Source organism: Tympanuchus pallidicinctus, unplaced genomic scaffold (genome assembly GCF_026119805.1).
Source record: "Tympanuchus pallidicinctus isolate F22 unplaced genomic scaffold, pur_lepc_1.0 scaffold1, whole genome shotgun sequence".
NCBI classification, from domain to species: Eukaryota; Metazoa; Chordata; class Aves; order Galliformes; family Phasianidae; genus Tympanuchus; species Tympanuchus pallidicinctus.
In genome coordinates, this window is record NW_026294618.1 from 67,839,308 (window position 1) to 67,853,982 (window position 14,675).

General features: G+C 44.7%; 2 protein-coding genes and 1 long non-coding RNA gene across 26 annotated transcripts in view; 1 reads left to right on the forward strand and 2 right to left on the reverse strand.

Annotated features, from left to right (window-relative positions):
* TTLL2 (tubulin tyrosine ligase like 2) overlaps positions 1–14,675 on the reverse strand; it is a 487,337-nt gene that overhangs the window by 202,641 nt on the left and 270,021 nt on the right. The gene's annotated exons all lie outside the window — the stretch shown is intronic.
* On the reverse strand, positions 2,986–5,285 carry LOC128087175 (uncharacterized). 4 transcript variants are annotated; one of them, XR_008209698.1, is made up of 4 exons: positions 5,099–5,285; positions 4,385–4,429; positions 3,891–4,180; positions 2,986–3,114 (listed from the first exon to the last, which is right to left on the reverse strand). It is a non-coding gene; the product is annotated as an uncharacterized LOC128087175 (long non-coding RNA). The 4 variants fall into 4 exon arrangements; XR_008209699.1 differs by having other exon boundaries at positions 4,385–4,432; XR_008209701.1 differs by lacking the exon at positions 5,099–5,285 and adding an exon at positions 4,759–5,049.
* Positions 5,713–14,675, forward strand: part of AFDN (afadin, adherens junction formation factor) — a 112,706-nt gene continuing 103,743 nt past the window's right edge. For 9 of the 21 annotated variants that reach the window (XM_052696230.1, XM_052696331.1, XM_052696212.1 and 6 more), the window contains exon 1: positions 5,716–5,873. In XM_052696230.1, coding sequence (XP_052552190.1) covers positions 5,766–5,873 — 108 coding nt within the window. In that variant the 5' untranslated portion in view covers positions 5,716–5,765. Of the gene's footprint in view, positions 5,874–14,675 lie in introns of all 21 variants that reach the window. The other 12 variants (XM_052696192.1, XM_052696277.1, XM_052696322.1 and 9 more) reach the window with 3 other exon arrangements.

The following is a 14,675-nucleotide window of genomic DNA, read 5'->3' on the forward strand; positions in this document are numbered from 1 at the left end:
TTCTCTATGTACAGTTCTGCATGTTCTGCAACCAAGAAGAACAGCAATTTGTTGGAGCCAATGATTATCCATTACATTCTTAGCTCAGTGGCAAGGTATATTTAAGTGAAAACCCACTCAGTACTTTTAGATTAGTTCCAAAAGAGTTAAATAAATATAAAAAGCCAATGACTCCATACATGCTAACAAATTGTTTCCAAATTAACCTTTCTGATTGAAAAAAAAAAAAGCTTAGATTTGGCCAAATGACTTCTGCTCCTGAAATGTATGGGTGCGTTATAAACATTGCGTGAGTGTAAAAACATTTAAATTTTAATGTTCTATGCAATGTATGCTTTGAATGGTGTTATTTTTTAAGTCAAGTAATTACAGGGTGGAGAGAATGCATGGCCAGTGGTGGTGGGTTAATTACAAGACCAAACACCCACTATATCTTGCTGAAAGAGCCTTGCAACGATTATACATTGTTGTAACTAATAGCCTAGTTTGGGCTATTGACTGGAGAGCTATCCTCAATTTAAAAGAAATGTGCAACTTGTACCTCAGAGATTTACCGTTTATATAAATAATGCTGTATATCACAGGGAGGGGAGCTTAGTTTCCGGAAATAGGGTTTATTTACGTGCTCCACATTTACGTGGTCCACTTGACAACTTTACATAGACTTTTCTATTTCTTTCCCCTGTTATGGTCAGACAGTTTCCAGTCCTCTTTCAGGACACAGCAGTTCGGTTGAAAATACTTCAAAATAGAGATCTCTTATTAAAACAAACAAAACAAGAAAACCCCACAAAACCAACAACAACAATAAAACCTAGTAAAAAAACTTCTGTTGTACCTACATCTTCTCCAAATGTTAACAGATTGCATTTCAAATTGTATGAGACAAGGTCAGGAGAGATCATCTCCTGATCTAATGTGTACACCAGCCACTAAATTTGTCCTAATCACTTCTGTGTTGAGAACATCACTCTGTGGGTAAAAAGCATTTTCCAGGAAAGTTTTCAGTATCAATCTGAAGGTACCAGGAGGATTCCAGTACTGGACGACACTGATAGCAAACATCTCACTGGGGCCTGATCCTCTGTGTGTGAGAGACTCACATGTGCTTCTCATTTCCAAGACTGGTTCAGCTGAATACAGACAGACATCTTGCTGAAATCAGTGTGAATATTCACATGCTCCAAGGCAGTCTAACTCCTGTCCATCTTGTTGAACATGGATCAAAGAGTGTGCTTCAATACAGACAGACCTGAACCTAGTCTGTGCTCTGAACCTACATGCTCAGGTAGGGCCTGAATATGAGTGCTATGAAGTCTTAAGTGTAGAAATGTTCACCACCAAATTATTTGAAAAGGTCTTGTTTATAATAAAAATTAAGTATCTTCCTTTCCAAGGAATTGTTTCAGCAGTCTTTTGCTATTCATCCACATATAAAACAAAGGATAAATTTACCAAGATAAGTGATTGGCTGCCATTTGTACTGTCTAGTGCTTTCCTTTCCCTGAAAATAGAGCAAGGATAGTTGAACTGAAAACCCAAAGACTTCCAATTATATAACTTGCCCTGTTTTCCCCTCCATTCCCCTCCCCTTACTTAATTTGTTTTAAAGAGGCCAAGGTTATGAAAATCTTACACTCATACAGTAAGAAAAATGGGATCTAAATGCAAAGATTTTTCTTGCAGCATGAATTTGCCCACGTAGACTTTAAGTACTATGTTTGTTTACCAATTAAGCTATGAAACAGATACTTTGATGTATACAGTGTGTGCAATTCACACAGGTGAGATAATGGTGCAACAAAAAATTCTTCCCTCCCTGACTCATGTGTGTTTATTGCGACCATAGCTGCAATCTTTATTCAGGCTCATTTATTTACCTCAGTAGGTGTGCCATCCATGTAAGGACTACAGTTTGATGACCCAGGTTTGCAGTGTTCCTGCTGCTCTCCTGTAAGCTTTTGCATTACACTATGCAAAATTACAGCTCTGATAACTTCTGCTCTAGAAACACATACACGCTCAGGAAGCTACGGTAGGGGTTACTTTAACAATTTCCATCTTATCTGCGAATTTATAACTTCCAAGAGCGTGCTGATTTATATGGTGTGGCACTGTATTTCGGACACACGCTGCCTCAGAAAATTAATGCTGCATTCTGGCAACCATATGGGCAGTTGGCTGGCAGCCATCAGAGCACGACCCTACTTCCACGCAAACCTTCCCTACCCAAGAGAACCTTGGGCACCCACTGCACAGATTGCAATGGCCCAGGAACAGAAATACAGAGATTCTGTACACTCCTGTTACTTACAACCACCAGCTCCCCCAGGGATAGATACACATCTATATGATCAACGAGCAAAGTTGCACAGCAGTGATCCCCTTGCAGCAGGTAACCACACAGGCACCGCACTTCCTGGTGTCTCAGAGAATGGAGAGGATTGCAGAAGCCTACCCACATTTCTGCGTTTCTTATGTATTCTCTTTTCTAGTTCTTGCTCTCACTTCTGAGAACATAGTTTGCAAGCTCTATGGTAAAGGGCATTTATCTTATTTGTTCTGTGAAATACCTATTATTCTTTGAGGGCTGAACTAATAATCACAGTAATGGCTTATGGTAGCTCAGGTGTCGTAAGTGCCTTAGAAGAGAATGGAACATTTACACTCTTCAGTAAGGAAAGAAGTAAAGAACATTTTTCCTTACCACTCACAAATAGAGCAGTTTTTGTCCTCTGTTTTCTTGTTTCTCCCACACTATTATTTCTTACTGAATATATGATTATCAATAGAGCTAAATCTAACTCAGTGGGACTAGCTAAAGGGAAACTGAGCTGGACTGGAAACTCCTCAAAGAGGATTTTGATTTTGTCATCTCACAATGCAGAAATCTCAGAAAGAATAGACAAGACAAATTTCACCTAATGGTTTCAAGTAACTTTATGCAATGCTTTGAAGATGCCTTAAAGGTAGCTCAAACATACAAACTGTTTACATTTTATTTGTATAAGGCTTTCCATTCATAAATCTAAATTTTTTTTTCACAACTGTTCACAAGCATCACATCTCTTGCATGGCTTTACAGCAGCTGTTCTACTTCCTTTTCCAATACCCCTGTGAAAAGAATAGAGATTGAAAGTGAAGCAGCACACATTCTCACAGTAAACTAGCTGGCACACGGTAATGTTATGCAGTTCTCTGCACACTAATTTTTTCCAAGAAGGCCAAGGCTTACACTCTGTTGCCAGCAGTTCACTCTCCATACACACAGCATCCTGCTGGTTCTCTCACACAGCTCATTTCATGGCTACGTTATGATTTTTCTTAAACCCTGATGTTGCATTAAAACTGCTGCAGTTCCACTGTGGATGGCAACAACCTGTCTGGCAGGATAAGTGGGCCTGGTTTCTTTTAACACTGTTTCTACACTGTCCAGCACAGAAAAGCATTTATCAGCAGAGGGGTTGCTCCTGCCATTTGATCATTAAGTAGCATTTCCAGTGCTCCTGCCACTACTGAAATATTCTGTAGTGCTGTGCAATATCTGGGAACTGACACTGAAATGCCATCAGTGTGCTCAGTGTGCTCAGTCTGAGGGATTTGTGTGGATCCAGACCAGAGTCTCGCTATGGTCCAGAAATGCTGACTAGCTGCAGTTAAAATAGAAATAAATAATTCACAGCTGATTATACACATCACATGGGTACAGCACAGTGATAAGTTTATTTCTGGTGCTTCTCAGCATTTGAAAACCCAGGCACGCCAGTGCTGTTAATTGTACTACTCCAAGCAGCCAGTTTTCCCAGTGCAACCACCTCTTTTCCTTGGGAAAAACAATTCTACCTCTGTAGAGAGTAATAGCAAAATGGCTATCTATGCACAGCCTATACCTAAAAGTCTCCTTCCTAATCCTGAAGTAATGCACCCAATGTAGTTCATCCTGTGCCACCAATACCAGGACACAGCCGAGCATCCACTTCCATGCACTGCTCTGCAAACATCCTTTGCCAAGAGAGTACACAGCTCTCCACCTGGGCTGCTGACTGTCGCATTACAAATTTTATTCTGCTCCTTCATCTTTGTGGGCATTGCCAGAACACCCAAAGTTATCTGGATATGCAGAAAAAGCCATTCAGTGCAATTTCTTTCCTTTGGTATAAAGGATCATGGCTTTTTGTTCCTGCAGAAAGAAATAAAGGCTACATTTAGGATTATGACATTACAAGGACTTGAAAGTGCCCTCCCCACCACCTCCAATTCTCCCAGGGCTCTCAAAAGGCCTTTGAATGTCTCCCAGGGTTTGGGACCCAAGGAACAGGATCCCCTGCGTACTCGGTGCTCTGACACGGCACAGTTATGGATATAGGGCAGAAATATAACTGACCTTCACTGTAAAACCAGAGCTGCCGGCGCTTGCACAGGAGCTGTACTGCTGGGTAAAAACAATAATGTAATTGCTTAGTGGAGACAAGGCCTCTGAGGAATCCCTTCTGCAAATAACCCAATCTATCGCAACTCCAGCAAAACCCACTCTGCTGAATTCTCTCGGCAAAGAGGAACTTGAAATACTGTGCTGGGAGCACCGAAAAGGAACAGCGGTTCCCCCTTTTTTAACCACCTGAAGAAACCAAACCAAACAAAGGCACACGCTCGGGAAGCCCAGCCCAGAGCTGGCAGTTCAAGGACCGCTCCTCACGCCCAGGGGACACCCGGCGCACACCAACCACAGCTGACTACGGATTGGGGCGCATCACTTACGTCGGCAGGGCAGAAAACAAAGCCGAGCCCCTACAGCCACGCTGCCCATCAAGCGATGCCCCTGACACCTCTTGCGAGAAACCGCAAGGAAATCCTCTTCCTACAAAACACTAAACCGCGTCTGATGCTTTATCTCACGCTGCGGAGATTTATGTCCGCACATTCTTTCCAGACAGCTCCTTCCCCGCAGCGCCCCGAAGGCCCCGCACGGCCGCGCCGGGCGGCACCGCGCTCAGGGCACAGCTCCGCGCTCCGCTCCGAGCCGCCTGGCGAGCCAAGGCCGGCGCTGAGCGGGCGGGAGGGCGGCTTCGCCAAAGCGCTGGAAAACAGGAAAATATACCGCGCCCCGGCGGATCTTTGTTCCCGCGGGCGAGCTCTCAGGAGCCCCTCGCTGCCGCCCTGCGCAGCTCCGAGGGGCCGCGGCCACCGCCACCGCACCTGGCCGCGCCCCCGCTCCCACCCCGCGCCCCGGGGACGGCAGGGGAAAGGAAGAGAAGGGAGGGGGCGCGCCGTCATCCGCCGGGCGCGGGGAGGTGACGGCCACAGGAGCGCGCGTGCACCGCGGGAGGGCGGGCGGGAGTGCGGCCGGGCGGGGGCGCGCACGGGACGGTGTGCGAGGCGGCGAGCGAGGGGAGGGCGATAGTGGGGCGGAGAAAGGCGGCGGCGGTGGCTTCGCTGGGCTCGGGGCAGGCGAAGGGGACGGGCGCCGCCGAGCCAGGAGACACCGCGGCGGCCGCCGGCGCGGGGCATCCTTCCTCCTCCCCGCCCCCCGCCCTTCCCTCTTTTTCTTTCTCTCCTCCGTCGCCGTCCGCCGGGACCGAGCGCGAGCGGAGCGGCGATCCCGGGGCGTTTCCGCGGCTCCCGTGCCGGCCGCCACCGAGAGGAGCGCCGGCCCCTCCCCGGCGGGCTGCCTCGCCCCCCCCGCTCCGCGCCCGGGGCTCGGCGGAGAGGGCCCGGCCGCGGCCCCGGCTCGGCTCCCGGCGGCGGCGGCGGCGGGCTCGGCGAGGATGTCGGGCGGCGGCAGCCGGGAGGAGGAGCGGCGTAAACTCGCCGACATCATCAACCACTGGAACGCGAACCGGCTGGACCTGTTCGAGATCAGCGCCCCCACCGAGGTGAGCGACCCCGGCGCGGCCGCACGGCCCGGGCCGCCCGGAGGTGAGGCACCGCGCCCGGCGCAGGCCGCGGCCCCCGCTCCGCCACCGCGCGGCCGCCGGGCAAGGAGCCGGTGCGCGGCCCGTGCCCGGGGTTTGGTTGTGGCGGTGAGAGCACGGGGGAGAGAGAGAACGAGAGAGAATGAAGGAGGGAGGCCCGGCGGTGGGCTTCGCTTTGTGTGAGCGCCTGGCAGCGCCCGGCTTTGTGCGGCACAAAGCAACCTGCCGGCCGCGGGCGGGAGACGGGGCTGCGCCGCCGGGGCGTGACGGGCGGCGCTCGGCCGGGAGTGCGCAGCAGGAGCAGGTTCCTGGTGCCTTGTTCACATGTTGTACCGGAAAAACACAGCGGGCAGTTTCTTCCTAACGAAATGGGTGTTGCTCGCGGCTGAGAGGCTGCGTTTACTTTTCAAAAAAAAAGAGGCCACACCCTGCCCCTGCCCCTGGTCGCGCTGCCCGGGGCCGTGCCTCGTTCTGGAGCCCCCCCCTCCCCCCTCCCCACGTCGTGGGCCCGGGGAGAACGGGAGGAAATTCATTCTTGCTCTTGGCCTGGCCCTGCTCCTGGCTGATCATTAACTGAGGGCTCGGAGAGCTGCGCTGTCCTGGCCGTGCAGCCTGGCACTGGCTGCTGGCGTAGCCGCGAGAAGTTCCGAGTGCCATTCTCAGGTTTTCTCGTTGTGCTTTGGGTATTTTCGGTGCTGCTTGTTGTAGGCTGCCGAGCAGAGGGCTCTGTGCTATTCTGTGCACCTTGCGGTATCTATCATAATGCTAGCTCCTTGGGTTGCATAGGTCTCGCCCATATCCTCACCGGCTGACAGTCACTTGCTTCATAACTGGGCTGATGCTGGCATAAAGTCTCTGTCGATCGTGTTTGAGAACTCAGCACCCTGGGACTGCAGAGTGACTGCTGTCTCATGAGTGCATCTGTCCATTCCCTGTGTGTTCTAACTCCAGCCCTTTTTCAGTGTGTCTGGGGGACGTTGGACTCCTGCTGTGTTGCAATAACTGGTTTAACAACTCCTATGTTTTTTGGGTCCGCCTTACGTGTTTGTCATACTGAGCTGGGCTTTGCACAAAGCTTCCTTACAGCTGCTATAGAAGGAAACATCAATTTCACTTGCATTAGCTCCATGCTTCTGCCATTCTATAGTCTTTGAACCAATGTAGGAACATGCTCAGCACTGTCAGCAATGAGATTTATTCCAGTTGAACTGCTGATGGTTAAAATGAAGCGTATGGATATCTCTGAACATCTAAGCTTCTTAAAGTACTGGTTCTAATGATGTTTGGTAAGACTGCAGCTGTGTCTGCAGCAAACTGACGATAGGTGAAGTGCATTTTCCTTCCATCTGGAAGGAAAATTGCAAACACAAAAGCTCATGTTCTTCCTAGGTCAGTGAGTACGGCCTCAAGCTGTTGGAGTTCAGGAAGTGTTTGGGCAATGCTTTCAGACTCAGAGTTTGGATTTGGGTGGTGCTGTGTGGAGCCAGAGCTTGGTCTCTGATCCTTGGGAGTCCCTTCCAGCTTGGGATATTCTATGGTTACCCTGAGCTGATCCAAATGTGCATTATTTTCAACTCCAGTGGTGATGTGATTGTTGTGCGTGCTATTTGTCAGCACAGACGGGGCCTTTGCCAGACTATTTTAGCCCCAGCAATCCCAAGTGGTTTCCACGCTGTTCCTAGGTCAGAGGGAACATCAGGAACGTTGCACTCACAGTACAGGCTGCAGCGGGTGCAGCATTTGTACAGGTGCAGTAAGGTGGATATATGGCTTTTTTTACAGGTGGGATTGCTGTAAGCAATTGAGATGCGGCAGTTGGCTGGTTGCATTAGTGTTGCAGCAAGCACGTGCCAGCACTGTGAGCTGTCACCCAGAGCTCCCATTGTGTGTATGTTTGGGGTTTTGAGAGCTGCTACCTTGCAGTGATTCTCCAGGCTTTGCTTCCATGTAAACGGTCTCTTAAGTGACTCATCTTCTGTGTGTCCTATGTAGCAAGAATAGGCATTTCCAGAGGAATGAAACCCTTGCTTAATAGTAGGGTTTAATTTATGCCTTAGAAGAACGGGGGGGGGGGGGAGGGAAGAAAAAAGAGAGAAATTATTGGAAAATGACAGAAGCTTTGGCACTGTCAGCACCTAAACCCTACTGATACACCTCAGCATTAGCTTGGAAGGACCCACTCCCTGGTGTGCAGTTGCTCCTGATCCACCAGGTCCTTTACCACCTCAGTGCAAAGTGTCCCATGTGCTTTGGCCTTGGACGAACAGAGTGGGATTTTGAAGCAACTTTAAATGTGTGGTTATTTTTCAGGGAAGTGCCTCATGAAATGAATCGGTTTGAGTTCCTGTTAATATTTCAGTGTCCTCAGGGATTAGGTATCTACTTCTCTGTGTGCCTCTCTTAAGTGCTAGGCACAAGTTGTTTCTAAAAGCACATTGCTGGTGAGATGGAGAGAAGCAATAGCCTTGGGTAGGGCACAGCACTGAGTCCTGTTCCTAATTTTCTCCTGTTATGTGATATGAGTGGCTACATCATTCAGTGCTGCTTTTCCTCAGCAAGACAGGGAGCGGGTCAGCTTCTGTGCCGACAATGAAGTATTTCTCTCTGTGTATTCTATGTGAGGAAGACTGGGAACTTCTTTGCAGTAAGGATTTCCCATCTTTACCTGCTGATGCTGTCACTGAAGTCACATGTGGGGAGCAAGGTTTAATATTGTGGGTTTTTTTTTTTTTTTTTTTTTTTAAACCTATTTTGATGCTTGGTGTCTTGCGAAACCAGATAATAGTTTGCATTCTGTTTGCTCTGAACAAATTGGTTAAGAGCAGTTCTGTGACTTCAGGGGCTTATAATGAGCAAAATAAAAGTTCTGTTTTTCAAGTTTTAGCAGCGAATGCAAGCTAACCTCCAGTGCCATCAGGAGCAGTGCTGGCTGCAGATCCTTCCTTGAGAGCTCTGCAGCACTGAGGCGAATATGAATTTGATTCATGTAAGCATCACTGTCTGTGTCTTAAGTGATGAGACAGCTATGCATTTTAGGAAGTCCAAGAAAGATAGAGCCGTTTTTTTGGGAAACGTGGGCTGAATCATGGTTTGTTTTGCAGATAAATCAACAATCAAATTGAAAATGAAACAGAATGTTTATGCTTTTTTTTTAAATGTTTTACTGTTCCACTTTCCTTTTCCCTGTTTCCCTGGTATTACTAGGGTTTTGAATGTTTCTCCTATCTGGCTGGCTTCTCCTCCACCCCTTTTTTCCTCTTAGTTTTTTTCTTTAGCTATGAATGGAAACCCAGTAAGAAGCCTACAGACCTACAGTAGGAAACAAATTGAGCTTTTGACCTGGTTTTGATTCTTAGGTCTTGTTTTGAGAGTTCTCAAATACGAGAAACTTTGCTAATAACTTGATAACAAGTGTGTTGTATTGAAGTTTGCAGATTAAAAACAAACGGAAAAGCAGAAGTACATAAGTGCAAATCATCTCTTTTCTTTTTAGTTTTTTTCCCCCTTTATTATATGAAATAACTGTCTATGGAAACTTTGGAAAAGAGCAAGAAAAGCAAAAGCATTATGGACTGATGCATTTATCACTGTCAGATAAAATAAATATCAGTCCTCCTGAAAGCATTTAATGTGTGGTTTAAGGCACCATAGGTGAACTAGGCGTTATAATTATTGTTGATCTTGATGGCAAGGTACGGTTTCATCTTTAATGTATGCTTTGATAACTGTATGTGGGAGGAATGGAAGAGCTTTGTTGTTCTGAGCAGGATTTATGGATTAGGAAAGAGAGTAGCATTTAAATTTTACTTTTTTTGGGAAAAGCCCCACCTGTTCTAAAAAGAGGCTTTTTTGGTAATTGCCCAAGGCCTTGGGGGTGGATATCACAAGTATTGTTCTGTTGTACTTTTGCTTTATGATGGAGATAGCTTTTCTGATCTAGTGAACAAAAGTAGAAGCTTGCTTTACAAAAAAAAAAAAAAGCTCAGAGAAATAAAATGCTTTGTACTGAGAGTGTGTGTAACTTCTAACTGGCCATGGCTTGAAATAAAACAAGCCCCTGAATGGGGGTTTTTATTTTTTTGGTCTGAAAGCACCTTGTGTAAGCTTAGCAGTGAGGTTCAGGACTAACTGCAGCCTTTCTGCATAAGCGTGTTTCTGAACTGGTTGGTGTGTTTGTGTGTTGTCATTTTTTGATGCAGACTTCCCTCATATTCTGATACTGTTTGTGTATTTGGCCAAGTCAGTATATTTTACATTGTTGGGTGTTTTGTTTTGTTTTTGTTTTGTTTTGTTTTGTTTCAGACTTTAAATGCAAATAACCTATTTAGGGGAGATGTTGCACAGTGGGTTTTAAAGTTGATTCAATTTTTGCACTTATTCTTTGGGTTCGGATCTGATTCTGCTTCACAAAGTGCTGTAAATAATTATTGTGGCCATGCCTGGTATAAGCCATGAGTTTGTGATCTTTTCGAAGAAACTGTACAAGTTTAAATCCAATGAAAGCAATAAGAATTAGGAATCTTTTTAAGTTTTAAAACCCCTGCAGATTCCTGTCTGCATGGTTGCTCACCCATTTGCTTTGAAAAATTGCCTCTGTGACTCTGAAAAGACTCATCATTTAAGACTGGGACTCTACCTATGGCTGCCTATTGCATTATGGACAGTCTTGTCCATAACAGTGGAAGTTTGCAGCTAGGCAGCTGTCTAAATGGTAGAAGTGCTTGTGCTTTCTTCATGCACTACGTTCATTGTGACAATATGGTAATTCCTAAGCAGTATGGAAAGGTATATTGGAAAACTTGAGGACTGTTGCCTACGCTTTTCAGTGGGTAGCTATCACTAAACAGGCACAGTTAAAGAGGAGGTTGCTAACCTATAACCAATGCTTCAGAGTTTTAATTTCTAGTTGCAACTTACTGAGTGTTGACTTCTGCATCAGAATGTCTGGAGGAAAGAAATTATGAGCAGAGGTCTTCTCATTTGCATTAAAAGGACTGCTTGGAGATCAGTTCTGCTTTAACTGAGTAGAAGTGAGTAGTCTGCCTTCACAAATGAATTGCTGCTATCTGGAGAGTGATAACAGGTTTGAATTAAAATCTTGGTCACAATCTACAGGCAACATAATAGCACAAAGATATTCCTCTTCTAGGAGGAAGTTTTGTGCTATGCCTTCTGTATTCCTTAAGTTGTTCCTTGACTGGTGGCTAAATAGGTTCATACAACTGAGACATACTGGCTTTGAAAATTCCCTCCCAGTGTGTGAATCTGTTGCCTGGCTAAAGTGCCATTGACAGGTATTATTTTTCAGTTGAAAAAAGCCTAGACCTCTGGAAGTGTTACAGATTTACTTGGTTAGCCCAAATGTGCCCATATTTAAGATATATCAGAAATGTTAAAATAAATGGAACACACTTGAATGATGTTCATGGATAAACTTGCTTTGTAATTGATCTTATGGACAGAGTGTTGCCTTTGTCCATAAGAAATGTTCACCTAAATGGGATAAGGAGAACTGAAATTTAGCTGAAAGATGTTATTAGCTGAAACGAGCTGGTGTTTGTGATAAGGTTGTAGATCATGAGAAGGCACTCTGAATTTATCTTTGTGTCAATATTTGAAAAGCTGCTTTGTTACAAATACAGGGAAATAGATTGTGGCTATCCGTAATTGAGAGCATTACATTAAAGAATAACTTCTGGCTTTGGCCAGCACTTCTGGTGAAAGTGGAATTCAAAATCACCATGTGAAGCGATACACTGATAAACTTCTGTTATGATAAGTGAAGTCAAATGTAGCAGATGTTACAGATAAGTAACCAAAGTGCTTGATCTCTCAGACTGTAGAACTTCATGCTAAAGGCAGCCTCTTCTGAGGTACGTTTGAGTAAAGTACTGCTTACATAATCTTGGATTTTTGGTGAATTTTGGCTAGGAAAAAGTATTTTTGTGTAAAATGCCTTTTGACTGATGCTTATCTTAGTGCCTAGAGATTTATGAGATTGTTACTTAGGCCTGTTTATTTCTGCTGTTAATATTGCCGCACTGATTTTGGAAATGTTTTCCTCTTGCTAAACAATTCTTAAATCAGTTACTAGCATCCTGATATCCTAACATTTTAGGAGGATGCTTTTCTGACTGGCTATAAAATACCAACATGAGAATTATTTCGGTAACTGATAAATGGCCTGGGTTGAAAAGGACCTCAGAGATCATTTAGTTTCAACTCCCCTGCTGTGAACAGTGTCACCAACCAGCAGACCAGGCTGCCCAGAGCCACATCCAGCCTGGCCTTGAATGCCTCCAGGGATGGGGCATCCACAGCCTCCTTGGGCAACCTGTGCCAGTGCCTCACCATCCTCATTCTGATAATGTATTTTTTTAAGTAGTTGAGATGGAGACAGGTGAGCAACACATCTTGTGCTTATGTGTAACTCAGAGTTAAGAAAAGCAAAATAACTGACCAGATGTTCCATGCTCATTTTCTTTTCTCCTTCATTGTAAACTTTCCTGAGTTGCATTAAGATGCTCCTTTTATAATTTGCCAAACAAACCAGCGTTAGTAATTGAAGCTGAAATTTACAATACTGACACTAATTTTTAGTATTTTCTTGCAGTTCAGTAGCCTCTGTAAAGGAGGTGTTCTTATGCAAGTTGTTCCTCGTTATTTTGTTGTTGTTGTTGTTGTTGTTTCTTTTTTTTAGGCTGCAGAGATTTTTGTCCCTTAATCTTTAATTGTGGATAAAAAACAGTACCTTTTTTTTTTTTTTTTTTTTTTTTTGTGTGTGTGTGTGTGTGTGTGTGTGTCTGTCCAGAAATTCAGAAATCCAAGATGAAAACAGAATGCAAATGAGATAAAAACTATTAATGAAAAATAGTTCCAATTCAGCAGAAGCACTCAAGCCGTCTTTGTGGAACGTACTGTGCCTGGTGAACTTCTGTATAATGAACAAATTTATGGGTACATAACATGAGTTTTTGCAGTGGGAGGGTTATTTTTCCATGTGATTGGTTGCCCTCAGTCACCAAGTTGCAACTGCCTTTTGTTGTTGTCTAGTTTGGTTCTCTAGGCGAGCTAAAAGATCTGCTTTGACATGAAGTCCACGCTTGTTTCTGTACGCACCTGGATTATGTGCTTGTTTCAGTACGCAGCTGGATTGCTGACACCTCATGGTGCTCAGTGATTTCTGTTCTTTGTTAGGGGTACATAACTTAGTAAAACCATTCCATGTAGTACTTAGGGATTGTGGTCGTCTGTGTCTGTTGCAGGTTTTAGCCTCAAGATTCTCAAATTTGAAATGCTTGATCAGTATCATGTGATTATATCTTTAACTTCTACAGAGCTGCTTTCTTTCCTTTTGTGCTCGCCTGTAAGCTACGCCATCAGCTCAGCTCCTCTTCAGATCATCTTCTAGCCTAGATATTCTTTCCAGGGAACTGTACCTCTGAGATTACCTCCATCCCACTCCCCTTATGAAGGTGCCACTCTGTCTAAATCTGCTTTCTTCCTTTCTCTCCACACTGTCAAGGACAGAATTCCTCACTGTTGTGGTCTGTCTGGAACAGCGTTAGTATATAGATTAATGATTACTTCTCAAAATGCATTCACAATTGGTTCTGAGAGGCCTGGAAAAGAGTCCTAGGACCATGGATGCCATCTAGAAGACCAGCGTACCATGTTAGTTGTAAATGCAAGTGTGACATTAGGAAATGTAATACTGCAGTATGTTTTTTTTAGTGGGTTTTGAATCTCTACATATAGATGGAAAGAATCTAGTGATAGAATATATGATTGTGCTTATGAAGGTTGCATGTAGTCACAGAATCATAGAATGGTTTGGGTTGGAAGGGATCTCAAGGATCACCAACTCCCCTGCTGCAGGCAGAGCCACCAACCTCCCATTTAATACTAGTCCAGGCTGCCCAGGGCCCCATCCAACCCAGCCTTGAACACCTCCAGGGACGGGACATCCACAACCTCTCTGGGCAGCCTGTTCCAGCACCTCACCACTCTCTCTGTGGAGAACTTCCTCCTGACATCCAATTTAAACCTCCCCTCCTTCTGCTTTAAGGCATTCCCCCTTGTCCTATCACTGTTGACCCCTTTAAAAAGTTGATTCCTCTTTTTTTTTTTTTTTTTTTTTTTTTTTTTGTTTGTTTAAATTGTTTTTTGTAAGAGGAATCATCAATAGATTTCTGATTTTACTCATGTACTTCAAGGGTAGAAGATACAGTAGACTTCAAAAATAGTGAAGAGTTACTATAGTAATTCTTTTCAAGGATGTTAGAAAACAGCTTGTTTTGGAATGTATTTGGAAATTGAGTGCATGTTTGAATGCGTGATTCTTATTCACATACTGGGTAAATATTTTGTAATAGATTTTGTTGAATACAGCTTTGGTTGCTATACAGTGCTGGCAGACTCAGTAAAAAATGATGATATATGTTAATGGCTTCAAGGTTGGATTGTTTGTTTTAATTGTTCATTGTTTTTATTGCCAATGTGGTACATTGCAGTCTTTTGTAACTAGAACTGAGGAATATGGAAGGTCTTGCAACACCTTTCTACTTAGTACAAAATGTACAGTTTTGTGGTAAACTCTCTTAAGACTTGCCCTCAGTCTGTTGTGTTTCAGGGCACAGCTGAATTTCTGGGCTGCTCTGCACCAAAAGCACCTCTATGTATATTTCTCTGTAACAGGGAAATCTCTAAGTGAAGGAATGAGTTGTCTGTTGGACAAATAAATACTGTTGCCAAAGTATGTTG